This window comes from Halichoeres trimaculatus, unplaced genomic scaffold, assembly GCF_033239565.1.
Source record: "Halichoeres trimaculatus isolate MK-OKI-2021-1 unplaced genomic scaffold, fHalTri1.1 fHalTri1_scaffold_1, whole genome shotgun sequence".
NCBI classification, from domain to species: Eukaryota; Metazoa; Chordata; class Actinopteri; order Labriformes; family Labridae; genus Halichoeres; species Halichoeres trimaculatus.
In genome coordinates, this window is record NW_027437179.1 from 16,758,078 (window position 1) to 16,782,720 (window position 24,643).

The 24,643-nt window shown below is 40.6% G+C and overlaps 3 protein-coding genes and 1 long non-coding RNA gene across 6 annotated transcripts; 1 reads left to right on the plus strand and 3 right to left on the minus strand.

The window, feature by feature from the left end:
- Positions 1–758: 758 nt before the first annotated feature.
- LOC141797628 (transcription initiation factor TFIID subunit 4-like) lies at positions 759–13,715 on the minus strand. Of its 3 annotated transcripts, XM_074679219.1 has the most exons (16): positions 12,768–13,715; positions 12,471–12,692; positions 12,128–12,267; positions 11,755–11,874; positions 10,171–10,260; positions 9,845–9,967; positions 9,536–9,625; positions 9,151–9,363; positions 6,824–6,965; positions 6,618–6,720; positions 6,201–6,370; positions 5,983–6,113; positions 5,745–5,873; positions 4,976–5,032; positions 4,762–4,884; positions 760–2,338 (listed from the first exon to the last, which is right to left on the minus strand). In XM_074679219.1, the coding sequence occupies exons 1-16, from the start codon at positions 13,261–13,263 to the stop codon at positions 2,174–2,176; spliced, it is 2,514 nt and encodes an 837-aa protein (XP_074535320.1). In that variant the 5' UTR covers positions 13,264–13,715; the 3' UTR covers positions 760–2,173. The 3 variants fall into 3 exon arrangements, with proteins under 3 accessions (XP_074535311.1, XP_074535320.1, XP_074535302.1); XM_074679210.1 differs by having other exon boundaries at positions 759–2,338; positions 5,745–5,870; positions 12,471–13,715; XM_074679201.1 differs by having other exon boundaries at positions 761–2,338; positions 12,471–13,715.
- A 1,006-nt stretch (positions 13,716–14,721) lies between these two features.
- LOC141797663 (protein LSM14 homolog B-like) lies at positions 14,722–17,169 on the plus strand. The gene is made up of 8 exons (XM_074679265.1): positions 14,722–14,966; positions 15,087–15,250; positions 15,358–15,487; positions 15,577–15,762; positions 15,871–15,948; positions 16,127–16,267; positions 16,364–16,490; positions 16,564–17,169. The coding sequence occupies exons 1-8, from the start codon at positions 14,840–14,842 to the stop codon at positions 16,718–16,720; spliced, it is 1,110 nt and encodes a 369-aa protein (XP_074535366.1). The 5' UTR covers positions 14,722–14,839; the 3' UTR covers positions 16,721–17,169.
- On the minus strand, positions 17,153–24,610 carry cdh27 (cadherin 27). The gene is made up of 14 exons (XM_074668691.1): positions 24,600–24,610; positions 24,354–24,501; positions 23,610–23,759; positions 22,987–23,128; positions 22,725–22,888; positions 22,242–22,373; positions 21,005–21,187; positions 20,541–20,854; positions 20,318–20,460; positions 19,004–19,228; positions 18,661–18,882; positions 18,449–18,576; positions 17,642–17,725; positions 17,153–17,555 (listed from the first exon to the last, which is right to left on the minus strand). Exons 1-14 carry the CDS (start codon positions 24,608–24,610, stop codon positions 17,349–17,351), a joined length of 2,253 nt encoding a protein of 750 aa, XP_074524792.1. The 3' UTR covers positions 17,153–17,348.
- On the minus strand, positions 17,801–18,362 carry LOC141797680 (uncharacterized). The gene is made up of 3 exons (XR_012599101.1): positions 18,258–18,362; positions 17,935–18,012; positions 17,801–17,853 (listed from the first exon to the last, which is right to left on the minus strand). It is a non-coding gene; the product is annotated as an uncharacterized LOC141797680 (long non-coding RNA).
- Positions 24,611–24,643: the final 33 nt, after the last annotated feature.

Here is a 24,643-nt window from a genome sequence, read left to right on the forward strand (position 1 = left end):
CAGTGTTGAGGAGTGGAAGAGGGATTACCAGGAAAAATATTGGATTGGATGGTGCACAAGGGGCAAGGCCATACCTGAATCCCACGATACCCGATGAGAATGCCATGATGGACTGCCAGACCAGGCTGGTTCTGCACCCCTGACTACAAGCCTAGCTTTATCTGGCTCAGCTTCCTCACCATGGCACCATGTTTGACAAACAATCCGGTGCCCTCCAGTTTGGCCTGAGTTTGTACTTCTGATGTTGATCAGGCCAAAGCGTGACAAACTTAACATTAAGTCAGCTAATTGTTACCAACTGATATTAACTTTTTAGCAGAGGCAAATAGTGCAGCATCAGTTCACTGTCAGATGAAGTGAATTGGTAAAATGAGCTATTGCCACCTAGTGGCTCCAAAAAGTACTTTTCTGTGGGAAATAGATTGAGGCTCATCACCACCCATTGCTCCAAATCTGCATTTATTGTTCCTCTATGGCCGACGCAGATACAAAAGCTGCTCCCAATCATGGTAACATCAGGCCACCGTCCCAGAAGCAGAATGGCCTAATCATTTCCAGCCTTTGGTCATGGTGAATGTTAGCAGCTGATGTTGCAGCTGTCGCCGGAGCACCGTGTGTTTGGCTGATAATGGAGACAGACTCAAACAAGACGGCCCAACAAAGAACAGCACAGACGGCAGGCAGACTGTGTGTGAGTGTGAATTCAACTCAGCGCTGTGTGCTCAGCTCATGGGAGTTGTGCTTAATAGCTGCCAATGGACCCAGGGGACACACTGTAATACTCAGTAATATAAGTGGCTTTACAGATGTTTGGGAATTCAGTGGAGTTATCTGTGAACAGTCTGAGTCAGAAGACATTAGAGGTATTTGGCTTATTCCTGTACAATACTCTGCACCATAGTCACATCATCACATGCAGATGTTCTGATGCAATGCTGCCCTCTAGTGTGATGCAATACAACAAAAAAAACAGTTGAGGACTAAAACACTAAATAAATCCAGTTTACTGTAAAATCCTCATTTATTCAAACCTTTTAATAGAGAAAATGTGTTTCTTCTGTATGCTGTATTGATAGATTCTCAATTCTATACAAAACTGTGTAAAACTTCTGATGTAACATTTACAAATATACAAGGAAGAAACTCCAGTTTCTCGAGTCGGAGGATGCGGTCAGTCACTATTAAAAGAGTAAAATGTGTGTTGGGTAGCTACAAAAATAGAAATCAGTATCCAGAAGATGTATGTTTGGTATAGCAATACAGGTTAAAAGCTTTGTGAAACCTGTTGAAGTTTTAAAAATCAACAAAGTCAAACTATTTGTAAAGAGAACAATTAAACAGATTGAAAAATAAAACCAAAGTGCACACCTCTCTTCATGCACTCAAAACTAAACACCCAACATATTATTAAAAGCACCTCTTATAGAATAAAAATAAACATTTTGTTTAAAATTTAAGCTATACAAAACAAATAAGGTGTCACATGAAATTAAATAAATAGCTAAACATTCATTTGTATTTAGTAAATAAATATGCTTTAAAAATCAAATAAAGTGATATAGATGACTGAAAAGGAGCTACTGCTTCAGGAGTTACAGAAGGGTTAATTGCTTCAAGGATGGCTATATGGCTTATTCATCGTAAGGAAGGCAACTCAGTAGGTTACACAGTTTGATGCTGAAACTAGTTCAGTTGTCAATATTATAGAAAATAAAATCACTAGTCTGTTAAATGAGTATGTGGTCTCAAACAAATCAAAACATAACTGTTAATTTTCATTGCTCTGAAGCCTAATGCACACAAACAAATCATTCGGATAAACTGCACTGTGAGACAATGCATAACCGCCATTAGATTATTTGTTCCTACAAAAAGTCCTCCTTTGGGAACATGTATTGAAGGAGAAAATAAAGGGGAATAAGTCCATGACTGCTCTGAAAAGAAAAACAAGCATTATGTGAGGAGAGAGGTAGAGGGGCCATCCTATAGCCTATATGGCTACTACAGTATTTCAGGTTATTATGTGTAACTGAAAAGACCTTGAAATGTGCCAAGCTGCCGCTCGCCTTCTCTTCATTTCTAAGAGTCTCTTAAGCTCTCTCTGTGGTAGGAGCGGCTGGTCTCTCTACACACTTCATCCGCCCCTCCTCTCCTCTCCTCTCTGACATCAAGCCTATTTGAGGAAGCCCTTGTAGAGGAAATGGGAGCGACTGGTAAATCTCTCATTCTCCAAACAGAAGAGCAGGTCCCTGAGATTGACACGTGTGATGCGCTGCCGTGTGGGTCTGGAGCCTGATGAACCAGCCCCGCCAGACAGAGAGGGACCTGATCCTGATCCCTGTGGGCAAGAGACAGGCAGAAGGGAGGAAGACAGGGAAGGGTAAATGTCTCAAAACTGCCATTTTAGAGCATCCAAAGTAAAGGTCCTGGAATCAAACCACCGTGTGGGTGTACAAACATATATCCCAACTAAAAGAAGTTTAATAACTTGTCTACATTTATAATTCTCAAACTGTTTTCTCCTCAGTAAAGAAATATGAGAAGACTGGGGTAGAAATCAGCTTGAATGAAATGGTACAGACCACTGATGAGGATCCAAAAAGTCAAGCTTCACAGATATAAAATCACAGTTTGTCAGCCTTTTGTTTGTTCCTTCACAAACAGTTTAATCAACCTAAAAGGAGCAGATGAATAATTAACTAAAAAGTTTCTACTGAACTCAAAGGAAGGCTTAAAGGAGCTCATGACAGCATGATCTTTGGCACAAGTAAATAATGTGAATCAACAAGAAGCAACAGAGTCACACAAAGAGTGTAAACGTTGTTTGAAAGCAGCACATGGCTGGTTTCTTGCTTGATCTCCTGTTGGAGTTTCTTCTGCATGCTCTGCATTCCTCACAAAGTCCAAAGCAGATTACATCAGTGATTGACAAACAGGAGTGCTAAAACCACAAGAGGTAAACAATGGATAAATGGTCCAACTAGCAACATGTAGTGAGACAGCAGAATTTGAAAAAGTGACACAGACTTTTACTTGATGTAAGTCTATTATGGACACTCTGGATGAAATGCCAATTCCACATCCAGTTATCGACTTAGCCTCTTTCTTGAGACATGGGTTCTTCTCCATAAAGATCCCTGATCTGCCAGTGATACCATTCAGATTGTCTTAGCCCTACAACACTGTCGCCAGGTGATTTTCACCCAAGCAAATGTATTTAAATGATATTCACTATGATGCATTTGTCTGAGTTTTGAGGGTTCCAGGGTTACTTCAAGCTGCTCACTGATGTTATCAAAGGTAGGCGTGTTTTCCTGCTACCGTCCCTCTTTTTTTCAGAAGGAACGTGTTCAGGTGGTTATCACTTCACTTTATGTTTAATGGGTAAAATGTTTTCATTTATTATCAAAAGAATGTAAACTTTTCTTCTAACCTTCACTGAAAAAGGCTCCTATTTCCAAGGAATGGGTAGACCAAAGACAAAGCTCCCAGCTTCATAAGGTTTTTTTGTTTTGTTTCTCAGGATTTTTTTAATAGATTACTCCCTGATTTTTCACAAATTTTAGAGCCTTAAAGGTACCTGTTTATGATGCCTTTTTCATTTTATAAGAATTTGTATATGGAAAATTTAAAGAAGAGTATTTGGCTTTGCCATGTGTTGTTGTACTTCAAAATATTTTGATGTCAAGTATTTTTATTGGGTATTTTATATTGGGTAGAATAAACCCAGAATGGTGTTACTATTTGCAGTGATGGTGTTCAAGGGTTGGAAGTCTTACAGAAGCCAGCTCTATTGCACATAAAAATAAAAAATAAACATAATACCTCTGAAGAAAAAAGGACAATTTTGTAGAAAGTTACTGTACAACCATATTTTTTGTCTCTCTCCATTGTTTTATAAATACAAACAAACCTTCATCCAGAACAGCTTAAAAGCAGTATTACCGTTGGTGTACAAATAAAAAGCGTGACTCACTTCAGCCTTTGACAAATTAAGTAAACACATGAACAAATAAAAAGTTTCCAAACAAACCAACTCTTGTCTGCAGCAGCTGGAAGAGCGCAGTGCCATTTATTCCAGCCAATTGTTTAACATTTATTTCTAAGAACAGGCACTGCTTCTGCAGATGCTCCCCAGTGAATAAGAACAGCACAAAGACTCAGAAGGGAGTAAAAGAAACAACCAAGCACAGACTAAACAGAGCAGAACTCAACATATGTATATGCAGCATATACTCTGTGCAAGGGGGATAAAAAAAAACACAGACCTACAGCAGATCTGTAAAAAATATTAATTTCTTCCCTCCAACTTAGTGAGTGATGTATAGTAGGCAGGGCCCAAACTCAACCAGCAGCTGAGGAAGGGTTTGTCTCTTTGTCTCAATCTGTTCATCAAAATATTTTTTAGTTTTTAAGATGATCTAAAATGAAACAATTGACCTGTATCATCATGTCTTTTTCTGCAGGTATGTGAACAGAGCAGACAACAGAAAGCAGGTTTCTGCCACAATACTGTTTTGTCAGTGATATTTCATTGCTATAGTTTAACCAAGTTTGACTGTCATGGATTTGTTTGTGTCACTGACATTTTAATTTTGAAGCTTTGGGTCTTGAGAAAGCATGAGTATTTTGGTTCAGCTAGTGCATATTAATGAATATGAGGAGATATCTGCAGAGTGAAAAGGTGTACAATGACACAGAGATTGGGTTATACTGGTTATACCCCCACACATTATTAAGTGTAGGTTTATTATCAGTTACCTCAGTGGCAGCAGACGAAGATGAAGAGTCTAGAATCTTCCTCTTCTTCCTGGGCCCAATGGCTGCTAGAGCTGTGAGGTTGGCCTCCCTCTGCCTCATCTGAGCCAGCTCCTGCTGCTGCATCTGGACAATGCACACATTCCAACGTAAAGCCCACAGTGCGCACACACACAGAAACAAAGACCTGCTTGCTGTGCTCCTCTTCTCTACATACCTCTTTTGCCTTCTGTTTCAGACGCAGCTGCTCTGGATCCTCTTGCCGAGCTCGAGACTGCAAGGCCAAATGCAACACACACAAGTAACTGGCATTGGCAGATGAGACTCTAGAGCTTCGGTCTTGAAGGACTAGAGATACTGTGAGGTTTACAGGTGTTTTATGGCCTGTTCATGAAAACTTGGAGAGTTTTAAAAGTAGTCTTAAAAGCCCCCTACATAAACAACATAAAAGAATACTAAGGCTCTGATGAAGTTGGTTAAATAAACACTTTCTTTTGAGGTGAAAAAAATATATATATATTTGATATTTTGTGCTGAATAAAGACTGACAGACGCTTCAAATGTCAAATGCTGCAATTGAGGTCATCTAAATTTGAACTTGTGTCAAATATAGCACTGAAAAATGTTTAAAAGCTGCAAGATCTCTGTGACATGCTAGATTTTAACCAAAACCAAGAAACAAGACCCATGCTCCTGCCCCATGATCTTTACTCTTCCTCCTGTCTGTAATTAAACTGATTTTAAGATTTTAATTTACATTCAAGCCTTTTGTACAACTAAATGTCAGACCTAGTATTACTGCACAAGCCAAAAACTACACAGATCATCCAATGAGGTCATCTGTTAAAGGAGTTTTTCAAGTCATTCAAGTGGCAAGCTTTTTTTCCCAAGATCAGTTCTCCAAAGCTATGGTTTTTGAATACTCCTAGGAAAATCTGCAACATCACCTTTTAGCACTGCTAGAGTTTAGTTGATGTAAACTCTACCTTAGCTGCCTTGAGAAGTATCTCTCGCTCCTGCTCCTCCTTTCGTTGTTTCTCTAGCTGGTCCAGCTGCTCAAAGAACTTCAGCTGAGTGCGAACATCACTGCTCTGCTCGTAATTGTCATCCTCCTGCTGGGAGACAATCACATGTTGTCCATGTACGGATCAAAAGATGACAAGAGAGAATAATGATAATTACTTCATGAATACTGTAAAGTCTTTGCAATCATAGAACCAATACCTTAAAGTTTGTGTTTTTCTGCTGGGCTACTTGGGAAACTTTTTCCAACAGATTCTGGAGCCGCTGCTCAGTAGCATGGGAGAGGAAGGTCACAACCTCTACACCAAGATCCGTCACACCCCACCTCCTGCCTGGGGGAGAACAACAAGTCATTTGGGGCTCTTAAAGGTGTGGGAATAGACAATATGAATACCATGTCATTGTTTTTAGTGTCTTACCAATCTCTAGCATTCTTTTCTGAAGTACAGCACAAGAGAGGAAAGCCTCATCCTTACAGGAATGTGTCACAGATCCCACTAATCCAGAATTGGTTGCTAGAATATTTGCGCTTTCCTCTGATAAGTTCACTCCAGCCATGGAAGCCACGTCGTTGATGTCGTCATCATCTCTGTGAACATAAATGCGAACAGGCAAACCCAGTCACTAGACAGATGGTCATGAATACTTCATGTTGTATGTCTCACACTGGTGTGTCAGAAATCAGAGGGAAATTGTGAATGAATTGATATTGTACTAAGTGATGAAAACATGAGAATGTGTAATTTACCAATGTTTAATTGTATTTTATTGAGAAAAATTGAATTTTTCAAAAAAAAAATTCAATTAAATTCACATTTTATCTTTTTTGTTCTTACTTGAAAGTGCCTCCTGCTTCTTTCAACTTATTTTTTTGAGCTGGGGTCAATGCTGCACCACAGACTTGTTTACAAACAGGTGACCCCTCTGGTCTTACAGGGACTGGCAGAAACACAAAATCAGAGTGAATACAACAGGTCATTTTATGAGACAAACACACACATACACATAACAGAAAAGGGTAATGTTAGACTAGCACCCTCATCTGATTGTAGTTCTTTGAGCTGGACTTGTTGCTGCCCCACTATGATGCGTCCAGGGGCCTGATTCCTGAGAGTCACCATGGGAGTCGTTGGTAAGGTTACCTGAGGTCTCAGCATGGCTCTCTGCTGCTGAGGCTGGAAAACCTGTGGTTTAAAAACAGATTGTGAGATAATTACAGGAAATAAATGCATTTTCTATTATACAGCCAAGCACTGTAGATGAATTACATTTGGAGTAATAACCTTTTTTAAGTACAGAGGGATTATTTGTTTATCAACAACAGCAGATGCACACACAACTTGAGTGCAGAAGCACTGCAGATTATAATGGTTTTTCAACTGACGTGGGGGAGATAAACACCAAAAAACACATTTTTTGGTGTTTCATCTGTGACACCATGCTCATGACTGCATTATCTGTTGACACTTACAAGACTTTGACATGCCAGGGCCCTATTTTACGAAGCAAGTTCAGCCTAGCGAGATAGCCTTGGAGCTACCTCGCTGGACTGAGCGCGGTAGCCGGCGGTCTCGCTACACGGTTTTACGACGCTGGTTATCAACCTCATAAGTGGATCCAGCTAGGCAATGAGCACGTGCACGCATATAAGGCGGAGCCCGCTGCATCTGACCAATCGCGAACATGGAGCAGTCTGGAGCGTCAGAGCAGGCCGGAGAGAGAAGGACCGCGTACTTCACACAGGAGGAGCAGGAGGTGATCATGAGGAAGTATGACGAGGTGAAACATGTAATTAACGTTAAAAGCAACACCGTCGTCGCTGCAAAAGCACGGAAGGAGTGTATGGCAGAAAATTGCTGACAGTCTAAACGCATAAGTGTAGTGCAAAAAAAATCTTTTGTGCCTTATCATCCTGAAATAGCACTGTTCACCATGCACTTTTACTGTAAAATGCACCATACCTCATTTATTTCTTAGATGAATTTATTCATTTGTTCATTCCTATCGTGTTTACATTTTTTGCGTGATATGTAGTCCACATGAGCCCTACATGAATTCCTGTCACAATTTTAATACGGGCAACAAAATATTGTCATGGAACAGAAGTGTTGGCATTGAAGATCTCATTACGGCAATGAGAGTTCTTCATTCCCTTTAACTACCTGTAGAAAGTGTCATGTACTACCAACCCCTCCCTGGAAAACCGGTACCTTTCATAAAGGCGGTCATCAGAAAAAGAGAGTGGTTCGGTGCGGTCCCTGAAAACTCTTGCACGCCAGAGTGCTCCTCGGACAATGCGAGCTCCGATGTCCACAGGATCCTCTAAGAACGGACAAGCCACTTTTTCGTGAGGGCTCATTGGTCAGTGGGCAGGGTTTTTATAGTCTGCGAGTTCAATCTGGAACCTAACCTGCCCCGGAGCAGGTTAGCCGTTCAGTGTATGTTGCCATGGAGACTCGCCTCGCTGAGGAGTGATCCCGTGTCGTTGAACAGGGAATCCGAAACCTATCCTCAAAGCTACCTTGCTAGGCAGTAATCCTGCTTCGTATAACAGGGCCCAGGACATAAACATGTGTCAACAAATGAGAAATTCTCCATAACTGAAGCGAGCACACAGACTGCTGAGTCTGAGACCCGGTTTAAAATAAAAGAACCAGAAAACTACATCCAGAGAACTGCACCAGATCTGAATACTAATGGTTGTGTATTTCAGGGTTAATAGACTGTTTAATAATTTCTTAATATTCTGTAATTTTACTTTGATTATAAAATCTGTTTCTGTTAATCAAATTTAAGGCTTCACTTATCATTTACTCTCTATAATGAGTCAATGTTTGGTCATAATCTTGTCCCGAAACCAACTTTTTCAATAAATAAGCAAAGTGAAACCTGGATTTTGATTTTCAGCAGTTAATATTGCTTGTTTGCGGTCTAACCTGGTTGACTAAAGTTGGATAGAGATGCCACATTTAATTACACACCCGCAGATGTCACTGGTGTTTTAGTGTAGTGTGACCCTGCACCCTGTTCGCTGGTGACAGCTGTTAATCACTGATACATTCAGCTGAGAGTCACCAGTTAGCGTGGTTGCTATTAACTCCTAAACACCGGTTGCTCTGTAACAGTCAAAACTTGATAGACATTGGCTCTGTTGTATAGAATCATTTCTGACAACTGACCACAGAACAACTGTACATTTCTGTGCTGCCAACAAGTTGAAATTAGTGTTTAAAGAACGCTTACTCCTCGGAATGAAAGTAGCTAAACGCTGCTTCTGCAGGCAAAATGCATGCAAATCTTTATGACTTGGACTGATAATCCCTCTATAGGTTTAAATCATAGATCCTTAACAAGAAGTACTCAGTTTACCAGTGAGGGGGTCTGTCCTGGTTTGCTGACCACTGGCTGGAGCTGGGGTCTTATGACTGGTGCAGCAAGGCGGGGGCCAGGGCTGCCCAGGACCACAGTGGTAGGGGCAGATGAGGTGGAGGATGCAGGTGCTGAGGTGAGCTGGGGAAGCTGACTCTGCTGGATGAAGGCTGTTGAGTCTGGGGTGAGCTGCCTCAATGCTGGGAGGCTTCTCTGCAAGACAAATGGGTGAAAAGCCCTTATTGACAATGACTTGAAGATGATTCTCTGCTTGCTGCAGTCCAAGAAATTATAAATGAAAATCACAACAGTGCATAACCACATTCATGATTGAATTTAATAAGGGTGGTCCATCATGAAAATGACAATGGGTTAGCTTTCTTACCTTAAGGAAAGGCACAAGGTAAGGTTGGGGTGAAGAGTTTAGCTCTTTGTACAATCTGCTGGTAAATTCTTCTGCTTCCAGTTTGCCCTCCTATTAAAAAATACAGGCAGAGAGAGTTGGAAGGGAGAGGTTTGTTGTTCTCAAAGACAGGTAGTTCTTCTTCAAGCTCATTTTCTTCTGCTCTTAGAGATAAACTGGGGATTTTAAACCTTTGTTTGTCCACACTCTCAAAAAAGGTATAAAAAATGTACACAACAAAGCAGTTGTTAGGTTTCTGTTTTCTGTTTCTTGTGTGCATTTTTTACTCACCAGCAGGTCCTTAACCAGCTCTCTCACACTGGAAGCAGTCTCTGTTGAATGCTTCCCTGTAGATGCCAGCTTGATCAATGTAGACAGAAAGTTCTTACATTTCTTCACATTCTCCATTGTCTCCTGCCAAAAAACAATAGAAAAGCTTATTAAGTCTCATTTCCAAAGAATGATTTACAGTGTTTTATTTCACAGCACCCTTGCTTTGTCTTTTTTACAACCATATTAAAGTCTACTAAAGCGTAAATGTTGAGTGTCTTGGAGCAGCTTGATGTTGCACTGCATGGCAGTAGCTCCATGTGATCACTGGGCTTCACACAACTCACCTTACTCACTGTTACTGAGGTAACTGTGGTCCCTGCTGTTTGGCTGACAGTCCTGGGGGTCATTCCTGGTACTGCAGCCCCAACTGTACTCTAGGAGAAACACCATAAATATGACATTTTATTCTTGTTTTTTGGCCACTTTTTCCAAGTTGCTCCAGTTTAAGGTTGAGAGCTGTTTTAGAGCGTATTCACTGCAAAAAAAATAAATGATCTGAACAGGAAACAGGTGTGCATGTTCAGAGCAGTAATTCATTTGAGGCCTCTTCCTCAAAAATGAACCTCAATTTCAAAACACTAGGCAAGAGTTTAGTATTCTGGTGGTGCAACTTATAACACTTTCTGAACCATCTGTAGATCTGACCACTGGATCACTGATCACTGAACACACAAAACTTTGTAGAGTTGTCACAGAAAGACTCATAAATTATCAAATTTCTGCTGTCTGAAAATGCCAGCTGCAGCACTGGGACCAGACAAAGGTTCAAAGACAAGACTGAGTAATCTGTGGTGTAACTATAAAACAAGTCTTAATGCCCAACAACTAAATTCAGGTGTGTTTTTGATTCCTCTACATATGTGTCTTCACTGATACCTAACAAAAATCGTAAATAGTGTTGTCAACCATAAGCAGATATTAAGTTTGAAAAAGCCCAATTAATCAGCCCATGTAATGGCTTTTAAAAATGAAGTCTGTGCGCACTAAATTAATAAAAAACCAACAATAAATGTTCGTATGCACTGAAGACAGTCTCTTCGGTGTGACTACTGCTGAGAATTGTTAGTGCTTTCTTTTTGTCCATTCTTCCATTCTGCATTACGCCATTATTTCCTCAGTCATCATAATATTTTCCAAATGACAAAGTTTTTCTCCTCCTCAAGTCTAGAACAACTACCAGCTTGTGTTTTATATGAAATCTGTTATGATTACGTAATGCAATTTAGTGCTGCTTCTACATTTAAAGTCAGCCATGTTCTGAAATCTCGATCATATTCATCAAAAAGTAGCTGTTATAGTCATATTTATAAATCAAACTGCTTCAGCTGGAATTAGAAAACTGAACTAAATGATGAGTTCTGCTATTTCCTTTATCCCATTTATGTTTGTAGCATAAACGTGAGAGGACATACCACAACGGTTGATAGGTTTTCTTTTTTATCAGAACCATGTAGATGCATTTTGCTTTTTAGACACAATCGTCTAAAATGGAACAACACATGCAAACTCTGCCTACTGGAAAAAGTAACACCTTAAAACTGAGTATAATCCCTTCACGTCAACATCTCAACTGTATTATAGTCAATCAAGAAATAAAAACCTAGGGAACTAAGGAAATACTCAGAATTATGCATCTAATCACACCAACCAGAGGATGAGAGCTGTTTTTTAGGTGAAGAAACATGCATCCATTTCCATTACATCCTCTTAGTTACACTTGGAAAAATAAGCTGGTTAGTTAAGTGCCTGAAAGAATTATCATGCTGACTGTGTTCAAAGTATGTGACAAAACACAACTTCTGCATGTTGATCTGCAAAAAGCTTCATAAAAAAAGAAGAATTGGAGTGTTGTCAGCAGAGAAAGTTACCTGAAGAACAGGAGGTCTATGAAGAGTGGTGGTTGCAGCAAGTGATGTTGGAGTCGGACAGCCCTGACGAATGAGGGTGCTGGGAGCTACTTGTCTATTAACAATGGTGTTTCCTGGAGCCTGAGAAAATACACAAAACAATATTCAAATAAATCAGAAGTATTCTGATAAGTCAATAAAATAAATTACAAGCTTAAAACTTTTTTATTTAACAAATAAAGATTATTATATGTAATAACATACACTTTTGTGTCCATATGCCTACATGTGAGGTTAAATCATGAATCATTACGCCCAACAGGTGTCTTGATCCATTCATATTAAGACTGCTCGAAATAGCCATCCCTCCATAAGACACACAAAGTGATCTTACTTGGCCAGGAGGAGCACTTGTTGGTGTAGCAGTCCGAGGTGCCATGCCACCCTGTGCCTGTGCCTGCGCCTGCATCTGGGCAAGAGCCTGCTGAGGAATCATCAGAAGCTGTCCACTCTCACTGCGCACAAGCATCATTCCTGAAGCGAGTTAGAAAATACAACTTAAAAAGTTTTGTTTTCTTCTGCATGAAATGGTTTGGAAGAAGTGACTTTCTCGTGGGGTGTTTTTAAATAAATAAATAAATGTTGGACTGTTTGACCTCAGTGCAAAGTTAACTTAATGTTGTAAATCTCACAAAATCACAGCTTATAGTAAAAAAAAAAAATGTCATTTCACTCACCTGGGGGAAGCTGGATGTTGTGCAGGCCTATACTGGGCTGTCCTGTGGGGGCTTGTGGGAGCCTTGGAGCCAACATCTGAGGGGGCAGAGCTCGGATCCCGCCTGGAGCGCTTGCTACCGTTACCGGAGCACGAGGAGCGCTGAGGGTTCCAGGAGTGACAGCCGGTTGTGGTGCTGACTGCATTATAGTTGTGGGGGGTTCTGCCTTGATAATGTGCGATCCTGCGCTGACAGACACCGAGTTAAGCGACTGGCTGTTGTTTACAAGCGGCGTCTGTATGTTGATACCTATCTGACCTGTTGCATTGGAAACCGCAGCGGGGCTCGCATTATTGTTTCCATTCATAGCTCCCGACCCCGCAGTTTGCATAGGCATAGGCGGCCTAACAAGTGCCACAGTGGCTCCTGTTGCCTGGTTCACAGACTGAGGTGATGCGACAACACTCTGCGAGTTCACGGGGGACGTTTGAATAACACTGTGTGATGAGAGAGGCATTAGCGCACCGCTCAGCCCTTTTGACATCATCGGTCCGCTGTTGACAGCTGTGACAGACATCGCAGTAACGTTTGCGCTGCTGCTACCAGTGCCACTCGTCACAGTCGACCCTCTGAGAGGTGTAGCGCTTCCTGAATTATGCGAGTTCATAGTTTGGCTCCCATTGAAAGTCTGAGCGGAGTATGAGCCTACTTTCCCCAGGGCATTTGGTAGAGAAGTTACACCGCCACTAACAACAAGTGTTTTGCCAGTGTTGTGTCCAGTGGTGTGCTCCGTGCTGGTCGTCGATGCATCCATAGTTGAACCATGGAGACCTCGTTATGATGAGACCCCCTGCACTTCAACTTGTTTAGAAGCACCACAAACAATCTTGAATGTGAAGGGACAAGACTCGTGTACATTTACTGATGTTCACTGTCAGCAGCGGTGCTTGCTTTTCGTGTTTACTCGCAGAGACAAAGAGGAAAACAGTATTAGTAGTTACAGCGTACCTGCTTCGGAAAGCGTCTTGACCAAGTCCCAGCTGGACATTAGCTCGCGCTACCCCCTTGTCCCGGAACTATAGCCATGTAATTACCGGCTGTCTCGTGCCTACTGAAGTGGTTGTTTTGACACAAGACCGACAATTGTGACTCTGCAGACTGCACAAGATGGTAAACTACCGCTTTATTCACCTCTGTTTGCACTGACGGCTCATCCGACGGGCCGGGACCAACCGCCATCTTCACACTCCTGCGAGCTTATGAGAAGTGAGGTACTTACCAACTGACATGCGCTTGCGCACAGCAGCTAAACGTCTCCGTGCAGGGATTTTGGCGAGCTGTGATTGGCTGTTCCACAGTCTAAAAGGCGGTACCAATGGCTTCAGCTGTCATTCCATGGGATGCCTAAGACGGAACAACATCGCACCGGATCCGAAATATTTTGATGAAAATCTACATCGTACGGGGATGCTTGTGCCGTCACAATAACTGCACTGTTTCAGAATTTCACCGCATAACTGTAGGTGGAATAATAACCTGGTTTACAGCAAGCTAGCAGTGCTAAATTCAGAGTTAAATCACTCCCGATGAGCTGTGCAAGATGGCTGCAGTGTTTTTGGCCAGCAAGTGTAGTTGCTGTTGTAATGAGGCGTTTAAGAGCGCCCCACCCTCTTCTTAGAGAGGAAATATCGCGCTGTACTGTCAGCAGTTATGGACTACAGTGCGGTTAGAGTCCCATTGGTTATTTTTAGAACTAAGCTAAAAGACGTGCATTGATTTCATTTTTATTTAACAGCTCAAACATAACAAAAAGGGCACTTTTAGTAATACTCGAAAAAAAAATTTTTTTTTCTTTTAAATAAATTGTTATAATCATTAAAAGTAATAATAATAATAATGACCATCATTGGGTTTTTTTTTAATGCATTCAAACCAGGAGGTGTGGCCCATATTTTTCATTTTCATTTGGATTTTTACTTTAATATAAAAAGTTTTGGAGTATCATTTAAAAAATTCAATAGCACAAAGAGTTTCTTCCTGGCATCTCCGTTTTTGGCAATTTTAACTAAACCCCTTCAACTTAACTTAAGTAAATGAGGGAAAATAAATAATGAGGTGAAAAAAGGTAGTTTCCAACTTGACAGTTTGTGTTAATAACTTTCTGCTGCTGCAGCAGTTGGGTGACGTTCCTAGCGGTGTACGCTGACGAACGATACAAACTAACCCCGACACACAAGTGACCCAAAGAGGTGCGTCACTAGCATCTTATAAAGCGCACAGGTGCGCGGTAATTGTGGATTGCTAATTAGTTCATGCGTGTTGTTCATGGGGTTTGACGAACTGTGTTCCCAGTGCTACTTTTCTTTTACAAGCATATTTATACAGCAACCATGAGTGCTTCAGGGGGAACTCCTTACATTGGCAGTAAAATAAGTTTGATATCAAAAGCGAAGATTCGGTACGAGGGCATATTGTCCTCTGTAGACACCGATAGATCCACGGTTGCCTTAGCCAAAGGTAGGTCGTTGATCCAAGCATGGCTTTTCTCTTTGACAAATGTATGTCTGTAAGAACTCGTGACTGAGGTTTTTTGACAAGTGAATCCTTTTCTCCTCCATTTACTTTCTTTCTGAACAGTTAGATCTTATGGCACAGAGGACCGGCACACAGATAGACCAGTTCCGCCCAAAGATGAAATTTATGAATTTATTATTTTCAGAGGAAGTGACATCAAAGACATCACAGTGTCTGAACCTCCAAAACCACACCATGGACTGCCTCGTGACCCAGCAATAGTACAGGTGTTTGACTGAGGGAAAATAATTCCCTCCTTTGTAACATTTGCTGTGAACAGGGTTTTAAAGTTGGAAGTTGATTTTAAAAGTTTTTATCCTAAATGTCATTTTAGTCCTCTCTTGGCAACCCCTCTGCTGCTTACCACCCACGCTGGAGTCCATACAGAGACATGATGCCAACCTACAACCAGTTGGCTGCAAGCACTCTGCTCAACCAGCAGTACAACGCAGCATTGAACCTAGGTGATGCTGAAATGTTAAATATAGGCTTTAATTTGTGCTTTTGCTGGCTGTTCACACAAAACCATTTGTTTCTGTTCTCTCACGACCAGGACTGCACGGCATCCCAGCCAGAAGAGCCCCAATGGTGGAGCAGGCTGTCCAGACTGTGCCATCAGCCAGTGCTGCCCAGAAAAGAGGGAAGTCTGTGACACAGCCTCAAAGCAGACAGCAAACACGTACAGGCCAGCGATCAGCTCGGGGTGGTTCCCAGGCTCAGAAGGAAAACTTACCTTCTGGTGAGTACACATCAGTTGCTGATGTGGTTAAAAAAAACCTACTTTGCTGATTATTTTCTTCTTTTAGATTCTGTTAAATTAAACAAACGTCTTTCTTTCTCGGTTTAGGTCGAAGGTCATCACAGCAAAGTGCAACAAAGATTCAAAGCCAAGGCACTGAGAATCAGAAACAAAAGCAAAAACAAGGTATCAAGAATAAAATGCCTCAGTAGTTTACATGGAAGTGAAGCAGTACTGCTTTTTTGAGCAGGACAGAGTACAATGAAGTATTGTCTTTTCAGACATGAATATGAATAAATGAGCCATTTTTTGCCCTTAAAAGTTCCACTTTAACGATTCTTTGATTTGTGTTGCTGATATGCAGGCAGTCGAAAGCCCAGAAACCGGAGCAGAGGCCAACTCTTAGTGAAAAACTCAAAGACAACTACTTTGCAGTTTGTGTCGGACTTTGACTTTGAAACTGCAAATGCTCAGTTCAAAGATGACCTAACAAAGGAGGATGTTGGTATGTTTGCTGTATGGGGTGTCTCTTTATTGGCAGGATAAACCATGAAATGATTTCATGTTTGTAAGAGTATTTTATTTCTTATCACAAATGCAGTAGAAAATGTGGAAGGTGGGGAGGCCCAGGATAGTCCGGGTAAGCTGGAGGAGGAAGCACTTGGTGATAAGTACTACGACAAAACCAAATGTTTCTTTGACAACATCTCGTCTGACCTAAAGCCCAGGTGAGCCACACATTCAGGGTTTTCATAATGCTATTTGGTACCCTCAATTTATTATGTTTTTGTTTGTCCACAGGAAAACCTCGTGGGCAGAGGAAAAAAAACTTAACATGGAAACATTTGGAGTGCCTGGTCGCTTCCTGAGGGGCAGGGGATTCAGGGGCCGAGGCCGCAGTGGACAGACTGCTGCTGAGCAGCGCCCCCTCCCAAAGATAGGCAGTGGGAGGGTGTGAGGATTTTTTTGTTTGTTTGTCAAATTTCTGTATATACAGTAGTTTTCTACTTATTTAAAAAGCACTTCCCTTTTTCTCATTCACAGTTCTTGAAGCAAATATAATTTTTCTTTTCTTTATCCCAAATGTGCAGTAAGAATTTTGAACTTTGAAAATGTATTCTATGCATTGGGAAACATTTGTTTAGTACAGAAGCAGTATGCTGAAATCAAATTGATTCATTGATAGTGGTTTGGTTAAATCCAATGTAAAAATGTTTCTCTTGAACAGGCCAGAAGGTGGGAAATTTAGTTCTTTTGTTTTATGTATTAAATCTTTTTACCTGACGGTCAATTGTTACTCCAAATTACCTTTGGAGGAAAGCTGTACTTCATTTTTTTTGCCTTATTGCAAAATGAGAACTGTGGAGGACTTTGGTGAAAGATGCTAATAAATATTTGACTAAACGATTCCCTTCATCTCTTGTGTTAATTACTGTTCAAAGAAAAAATACTAAGTGCACAATCAAAAGAACTTCTAAAACTTATTCACCCATAGCTTTCCAGCTGGTACTGTACAAAATACCTATCTAGATCAGCAATACATTACAGAATGTATGTTGCATTAAAGAAGAAGAGGGAAAAAAAAATCATTTTCCTCTGTGTGACTCCAAACAAATTGAAGCCAGCCGTTTAAACTTCGGACCCAAATCATTCACTGCTTTTTGCAGTGAATCCTGGTCGGGAATGATTATGTCCTCCAGCTCTGAGATTTGGTCAGACTCTCCTTCATCTGCATAGGTGTGAGGCTCGTAGTCCAGCTGTTCTTCCTCTGTTTCCTGTAGAGAGGAGAGCCTCTGCAGAAGGAAATCACACACAAGTAAATACAGTGAACCCCTCTCTTAAAAGTATTTACACAAGACAGCATCAGTGCATTACCCACCCGATGAAGCAGAGCGAGGAGAGCTCCATCTGATGTGTAGCTCAAGTTTCTTTTGGAAGGGGAGTTCATCATACGTGTGTCTATCTAAAGACATCAAAGTTCACATTGATGTGATGTGTATGCAGCTGTTTCTTCAGAGAGGCAATTAGAAACTATTACTCTACCTGTTGGCTGTGGTAGTTAACGCTGGATATCAGAGAATTCAAGGATGTCTAAGATACACGGAGAGATGCAAGTTAGGGATTGTAAGTGCACAGCTGTGACATAATTAACCATTAATGAGTATACAGTACCTTGTTTATGTCATTACAGGAGAGATATTTTTTTCTTTGAAACCCAAAGTGGTCGTTGAATCTATTTTGATGTATATTCTTATGGAGAGAAGAACAAGGTCAGCTGTAATAAACAGCTGAGTTCAAGTTGACACACACAAGTAGGTCACACATTCACATCATACTCTTTACACCCTTAAGCTATGTCTTCAAAATGTTTGACTAAGCTTGTTAAAGACTTTATGATCTTTCAGAAAAATCTGAGGTATGATTCAGACTCTGTTTCAAGTCTTTCAAGTTCTGCAAACAGTAAAGTTGGTCCTTTTATCTCAGTAGGCCCTCACCTGAGATGAGACCTGCAAGTGTTGCATTCTGTCAGGCCGACTTTGCTTACGGTCTACATCCTGACATTGAATAACAGTGGACAGTGGCAAGATACCGTCAGGAACCTTGAAACAGAGAGTAAACAGTTACCAGTTTGCATGAAGAGAAACAAGGAAATACATCTCTGGTTTGTTTGCAAATGTTATCAAACTGTGACCTCGCAGTCTGTTCCTGGTTGCTCAATGTTTGATGTGAGGAGGGTTTCCCCAGAGGTATCATTTGTCTGCAGAGTGGTAAACTCCTCCTTGCAGGAAATGGCAACAGCCATCAGCAGGAATACTGTCAGGGAGCAAGAGAGAGAGTAGGTTTCAGAGTTTTAGCAATCCAAGTAAAACTGTGAGAACAAATAACTGAGTTTCTTACACAGAAACAGAAGCAGTGAGGAGAACATTATGCCTATAGCACCAAAGGTAGCACTTGTGGTCACGTCTCGGCGACTGAGGCAGTTTGGTATCATGGAACAGTCGCACACTGTCACACTGAGGCTATAAACACCATACTTTCCCTGCATGTCAGACACCTTCAGATCAACTGTGTGAGGACCAACATACACACCAGGGCCCTTCACCAGACCGGCTGTGTACCCTGGAAGAAATAATCAGAGAACAACATGGTTATTTTTCTTAATCACGAGTGTGAAACTTCACTTTTAGCGTGATTCTCTCTTCTTTTTTTTTCTTTTTTCTTTTTTCTTTTTTTTTTTTACCATAGGAGGGACTCAGGCTCCATTTTCCATTGATGTCACCCAGAAGTTCAAATGTGAAAGGCCCCCCTAATGGATCGTCGTCCAGGTCAAAGGCTGTGATGTTGTTAGTGGTTGGACTGTCAGACATACACATAACCAGGATGCTCTCAGTCAGCTGAGGTATATTATCGTTTTGGTCGATCACGTAAATGTCAACTGCAGTGGTGCCTGTCATGGGTGGATCATCTGTCAGGAATAGAAACAAAAGAGTTGAGAGTTGAGAATTTAGTTGGTTGTATGGAAGTCAAAAGCAGAAATACATCAATGCTCTTCAATAACCAGAGACTCTTGGTATCTTGCGCTGTAAAAGCTGACGTCTTCATGAAAAAAGAAAAAACAACTTCAGAAAACAAATAGACTGGACACTATGAATCCAAACCATGACATATCCCATACTGATGAGTTATAGCCTATTTCTACATTCTGCTACTTAAAGGAGACATTTTATGACCATCTGATACTACAGCGGGGCAAGTAAACATAAAAACTAGTGGTCCAGGTTGGCCGGGAAGGATTATGGCCGCCTCAGAAGACTCCTCAGTGTTTTGGTGTCGAGAATTGAAAGAACTTTCAGCCACACATGAAGGTGACTGTTGGGGTTGTAATTGCTGTTGAGACATGAAATAAGTCACTGAAAATATATTTTATATTTTTCAAAATGAACTCCTCAGATCTGTTTTAATTAAAAAAAAGATAGATAAATGAAAAACGTCATTTGCACATCTACATAAAATTTATTTATCTCTCCAGAGTATGTGTTGAGTTTCTGCACACAAAAAAAAACACCTAAACACTAAATATCTGTCCACTTGTTGGTGTCTGTCCGTCCACTGATCTAATATGGAGCTGGCAGTCTTTTAGTATCCATCGAAGTGAGTTGGGTTAGGTGAAAAAATGCAGTTTTGGGTTCTAATTTTCTTTGCATTTGATTTACATCATTAAAATAAAAATTATTATTATTTTTTTTTCATTTATGCAATTGGTTGATGCATTTTAAAAAGTCAATTTTTATTTTATTTTATGCCTTTTATTCGATAGGAGAGGACAGTGGATATAGTAGGTAACAGGTTGAGAGTGAGGAATGACATGTGGAAAACAGGCCACAGGCTGGATTTGAACGCCCGCCAACCGGCTTGAGGGTGAACCTCATGGGTCCATCTGCACCCCAAATTTGATGTATCTACAAATTTTGTTTTTCTTATTTTGAAATTGAAATTCTGTGTCTGAAACAGGAATGTTTTGTCCCAATCTCTCTCCATGCTTTCAGAGCTTTACCATCATCCACTGCATGCAGCAGGATCCTGTAGACACCATCAACAACATGAGGAGACTCTCTGTCTGGTGATTGGACTGTTGTGATGTCTCCTGTGTGTGGATCCACCCACATCCAGCCAGCAGGATCATGGCCCACCTTATACCTTTTAGAAGAACACACTACACCTCAGCACAGGGAAATCAAAATGAGAGCTAAAACAGTGGAAATAAATGTCCCACTTACACAAACTCCCTCACGTGAGTGGAGTCTGGATCAGCAGCAGTCACTCTCTCCACCCAGGTTCCTGTGGGAGCGTTCTCCTCCATCATGGCCTCTTTGACAGCCTCGCTGAACACTGGGGGGTCGTTGATGTCCTCGATTTCAATGATGACTTTCACAGAATGAGGCTGAGCTGCTCCAGTGTCACCAGCTTTTGTGGTGTCAACTTCCCACAGGCCTGAGGTCGTCCTATCCTTCACCTTACAGGAGAAATATGGCGACTCATTTTCCACTGAGATGAGCAGTTCTCTCTGTGCTCCATCTTCAAAGTCTAAAGGCTGAAATTGCAAAAAATAGATTTGAAAATCATTTTCTAAAACCCTTCAAGCAGGGCCAGTGAAAGCAGAGAGTCTGACAAAAGAAATGTGATGTAATTACATGTCAGCACTGTGGCTGTAATGTAAAGCATGCAGTCAAACAGCGCTCACTTTTATTACTGTCAGCACCCCATCATTTGTTTCTGGGTCTGTTTCAATCTGAAAACTGTCCTGCTCTTCACCCTGTATGTTGTATCTGGCTCTCCATCCCGGGCTGTATGGTTTGTCTTTGTCCGTCACATGCAGGCGCAGAGGAGAGACCCCAGTCTCATCTTCTTTTACTTTAGCAGAGCCCTAATGTGTGATACCAAAGAGCAGGAGAAAATTATCAACATCTGTTCAGAATGTTCACAGAAAAAGTGAGAATACCCTGTTTTCTTCAAGCTGACAGGTATCAACGTGTTTACTTGCTTGCTCATTAGAAGAAAAAAAACAGTTGTCCTACTTGATATTTTATGCTAAGTTACGTGAAAATGTTGTGTAATTCCCAGGTTTAAGACTCTGTAGATGTTTTTAAAACCCCATCTTATTTTCTAAACATAATTTTGGTTATTGAATCTCAGATTTTGCTACTGGCTTACATATACAATATCACAGTTTCATTACACAAATCATTTTCTCAGATGTAATATTTATCTAAGAGTAAGTAGAACCCAAACACTGATGTAGACAGTGATCTGGATAGGTCTAGATATACATTTTTGATTAAATGTCAGAAAACAAAAAATAAATTTGTTAATGGGAGGCTTGGTTAAAAGGGGACTTTCTACTGACTGATGTTTTTAGTTTCTATCATCTTCCTTTTTGTTGTACTTGCCTGATATAATTCCATCCCTACCGTACTACATTCATTTGATTGCTCTTTAATCTAATAAATAATAATTTACTTCCTTTTTTAATCTTTCCTTTTTGATTCCTCCTTGCAAAAACAGGTCCCTCCTTGTATGTTGTGGTAGTACCTGGGGGGGCTTAAAGCATGAAGCTTGTGAAGATTTGTGAAAGACTGCATTCTGTTACACACTTGAGCCTGGCAACAAAAACACTGAACACCACTGTCACACACACACACACACAAAAATGAAAATGAACATTTTTGCAGGCTGGTTCAAAACATGCTGGTCTTAAAACCTAATTTCTCAACCCAAACATGTTGAACGGAGTAAATTTTTTAATACTCATTATTTTCTTAAGACATCAAATGAATATGTTTTGTAAAACAAAGGCAGCAGAATAATGTCGCTCATATTTTCAGTATATATGATATTTGGAATATCTGTACACATGTTAAGCATGAATAGAGAGCATTCAGCATTATCTGATGTGCTGTTTTCAAACTTTGACTGCCTACTGTTAGTCCGCTGAAAGTGGGGAGGTGGTTGTTTCCATCCTGAACATGAACGAGAACAGTGGTTGAACTGGACAGGGAAACAACGTCCCCATGGTCTTTGGCCTCCACCAACACCTTGAACATTTTAGTCTCCTAAAAAAAGAAGCAAATTATGACAGAGTAAAAGATTTAAGCACACAACTAATCCCAACCTTTTGTTTTTATTAAAGGTTGAGGTAACTGCAGTGATAGATATTAAATCATGTTGTACGTTTCGGAGGAAATGAGGAAACACTGAGACACAAAGAAGAAACCATTGAAAACACACCCTGCAGCTCATTTCTAAATACAGTAAGTGTTTTCTAGAAAAATATATAATTAGTCATGGCCCAGAGCGAGTTCTTACATGCATGTCAGCTGTCATGTTTTATACTTGAGTATGTAACAGAACAACAAAAGCTGCATTAACCTGATCAATTGTACATGTCTAATGATTTCTCTTGCCTCATGATCCAAACATCCTCTGAAGGAGATTCTTCCAAACTCATCAACGTAGAAATCAGTGTCTGGGTGTTTGGGGATCACTGATTTGATCTCATAGTGAAACGTGGAGTTTGGTGTTCCTCGCTGGTCTCTGTCATGTGCCAAAACAGTCAGAAGATGGGAGCCTGTGGGAAAAGGACCAAACCTTTGAAACTGTTATTTAAAAAAAAAAAAAAAATTGATCTTTCAAAAAGTGAGGATGTGGTTTCATAATTTCCTTCACCTTGTTCAGCCTCCTCTTTAACACTGATCTGGTAGAGATCTCTCTGAAAGAGTGGAGGGTTGTCGTTGATGTCCAGTATAGCAATATGAATTCCTAAGTTAGTGTCAATGGTTCGGTCCGTCTTCTTCACCTCAAATTTCAGCTGTAGGTTCAAAGATAAAACTCAAAACAAGTTACAACATAAAGGTAAGAAATACAGTGTGGGGCTGTTTTATTAAAGATGTTTTTAAATTTCTCCAATTTGTCTTGAAACAAACAGCATTTCTTAATGCATTGGTCTCCCTTGGTGTTTCCAATGAATGAACTTTTCATACCAGGCTTCAGCAGTCTAAGCAAGACAAAATAGAGTGGGTTTCCTGCAAAGAGACATTTTTTGAAACAAAATTCTTCCTGGTAACTGAGCATTTGTCCCAAAGACTTTCCTGATAGATTTTTATTTAATTAACTCAAACATCTGTCGGCCCATATTATATGGGTGAACTTTCTCAGTATTTGTCTCTTTGTAAAGAAGCGAGACATAAGATCAGACTCTTCATACACAATATAACCCACAGAAGATGCTACGGAGGAAACCAAGACAGTGTTGTACACTTACACTCGTGTGTAAACGTGTTGAGTCTAACCTTAAGCACAGTCCATTCTTCAAAGTCCACCGCTTTGTGAGCATACAAGGTGCCGGACTCCTCATGAATGGAGATGACACCTTTTGGCTCTTCATCCACTCCTTCTCCAGACAGCTCAAAGAGGACTCTAAATTCCCGATCGATTTGTATCTACAACAACAACCAATACTTCATAGTCTGCTTTCAGGAGCTTGAGATTTGTGTTTCATAAGCACATCTATGAAGGTCAAGGTTGGCACCCTTTAAGGAAAATATGATACCTCGTTTGTTTTACATGTGCTAAAGTCAAGTTTTCTGGGAGAAAAACCTGATTTTCCCATCTTTAAAAGTCAAAAATATCACTGACTGGGAATATATGAAATTAAAAAGCATTAAATAAATCATTTTCCTGAGCATACAGTCTGGTCTGACACATTTTTTTCCTCAGGAGCAGATGTAGATGTTAACATTTACAATATGGGAATAAGCAGTCTTGTTGCTAATGGTTTAATGAAAGCCTCCTCAAAAGTGATAAAGACTGAAAAAATCACTGATGTCCATCAAAGCTCACTGAAAACATCTTACTAAGATGTTTTTTTTTTTTTTTAAAGGCTGCGCATGCAAATGCTTTTACTCGTCTGAATTTATCGTGCATAAAAAGAAGTCTTAACACACATTTGGTATTTGAAAAATATATCTACCGCTGTCTTCTTTGGAATATTCCTGTAATTAAGTGTTGGCTCTGACCCTCAGTGGTTTTCTCACCTTGCCCAGCACATAGGGAAAGGGTCCGGGATGCCCCTCCTCAATGGTGAAGGAGTCAATGATCCAGGCTCTCTTGGAGCGGCTCAGCAGCTCTGAGCATGAAACACTCAGAAAACAGTAAACCTGAAAGATGGACAGCCGACCAAACCTGAAACACGGTCTTTCACAAAGATTATGTGTGCACATACTTATGCAGACTGGGGGGTTGTCATAATTCACATCTTCTGTACACTAGAATAAAGTCACTTGTAAGTCATGGCGCCTGAAACTAGGTGAACCAGTTCCTTCAA

Bases quoted from the DNA above. Each gene is read 5' to 3' on its own strand.
- LOC141797628 (XM_074679201.1), bottom strand. From the start codon at position 13,263: ATGGATGCATCGACGACCAGCACGGAGCACACCACTGGACACAACACT. The intron at 6,721-6,823 runs ATGAGGGTGCTA...TGTTTCTGCCAG, and splicing joins GCTCAAAGAACTACAATCAG to TCCCTGTAAGACCAGAGGGG. The intron at 6,371-6,617 runs GTAAGAACAAAA...TTATGTTCACAG, and splicing joins GAAGCAGGAGGCACTTTCAA to AGATGATGACGACATCAACG.
- LOC141797663 (XM_074679265.1), top strand. From the start codon at position 14,840: ATGAGTGCTTCAGGGGGAACTCCTTACATTGGCAGTAAAATAAGTTTG. The intron at 14,967-15,086 runs GTAGGTCGTTGA...CTTTCTGAACAG, and splicing joins CACGGTTGCCTTAGCCAAAG to TTAGATCTTATGGCACAGAG. The intron at 15,949-16,126 runs GTATCAAGAATA...GCTGATATGCAG, and splicing joins GAAACAAAAGCAAAAACAAG to GCAGTCGAAAGCCCAGAAAC.
- cdh27 (XM_074668691.1), bottom strand. The intron at 17,726-18,448 runs GTTTGATAACAT...TGATGTCTTTAG, and splicing joins GAACAGACTGCGAGGTCACA to ATAGACACACGTATGATGAA. The intron at 17,556-17,641 runs GTGGGTAATGCA...TTCCTTCTGCAG, and splicing joins TCCTCGCTCTGCTTCATCGG to AGGCTCTCCTCTCTACAGGA.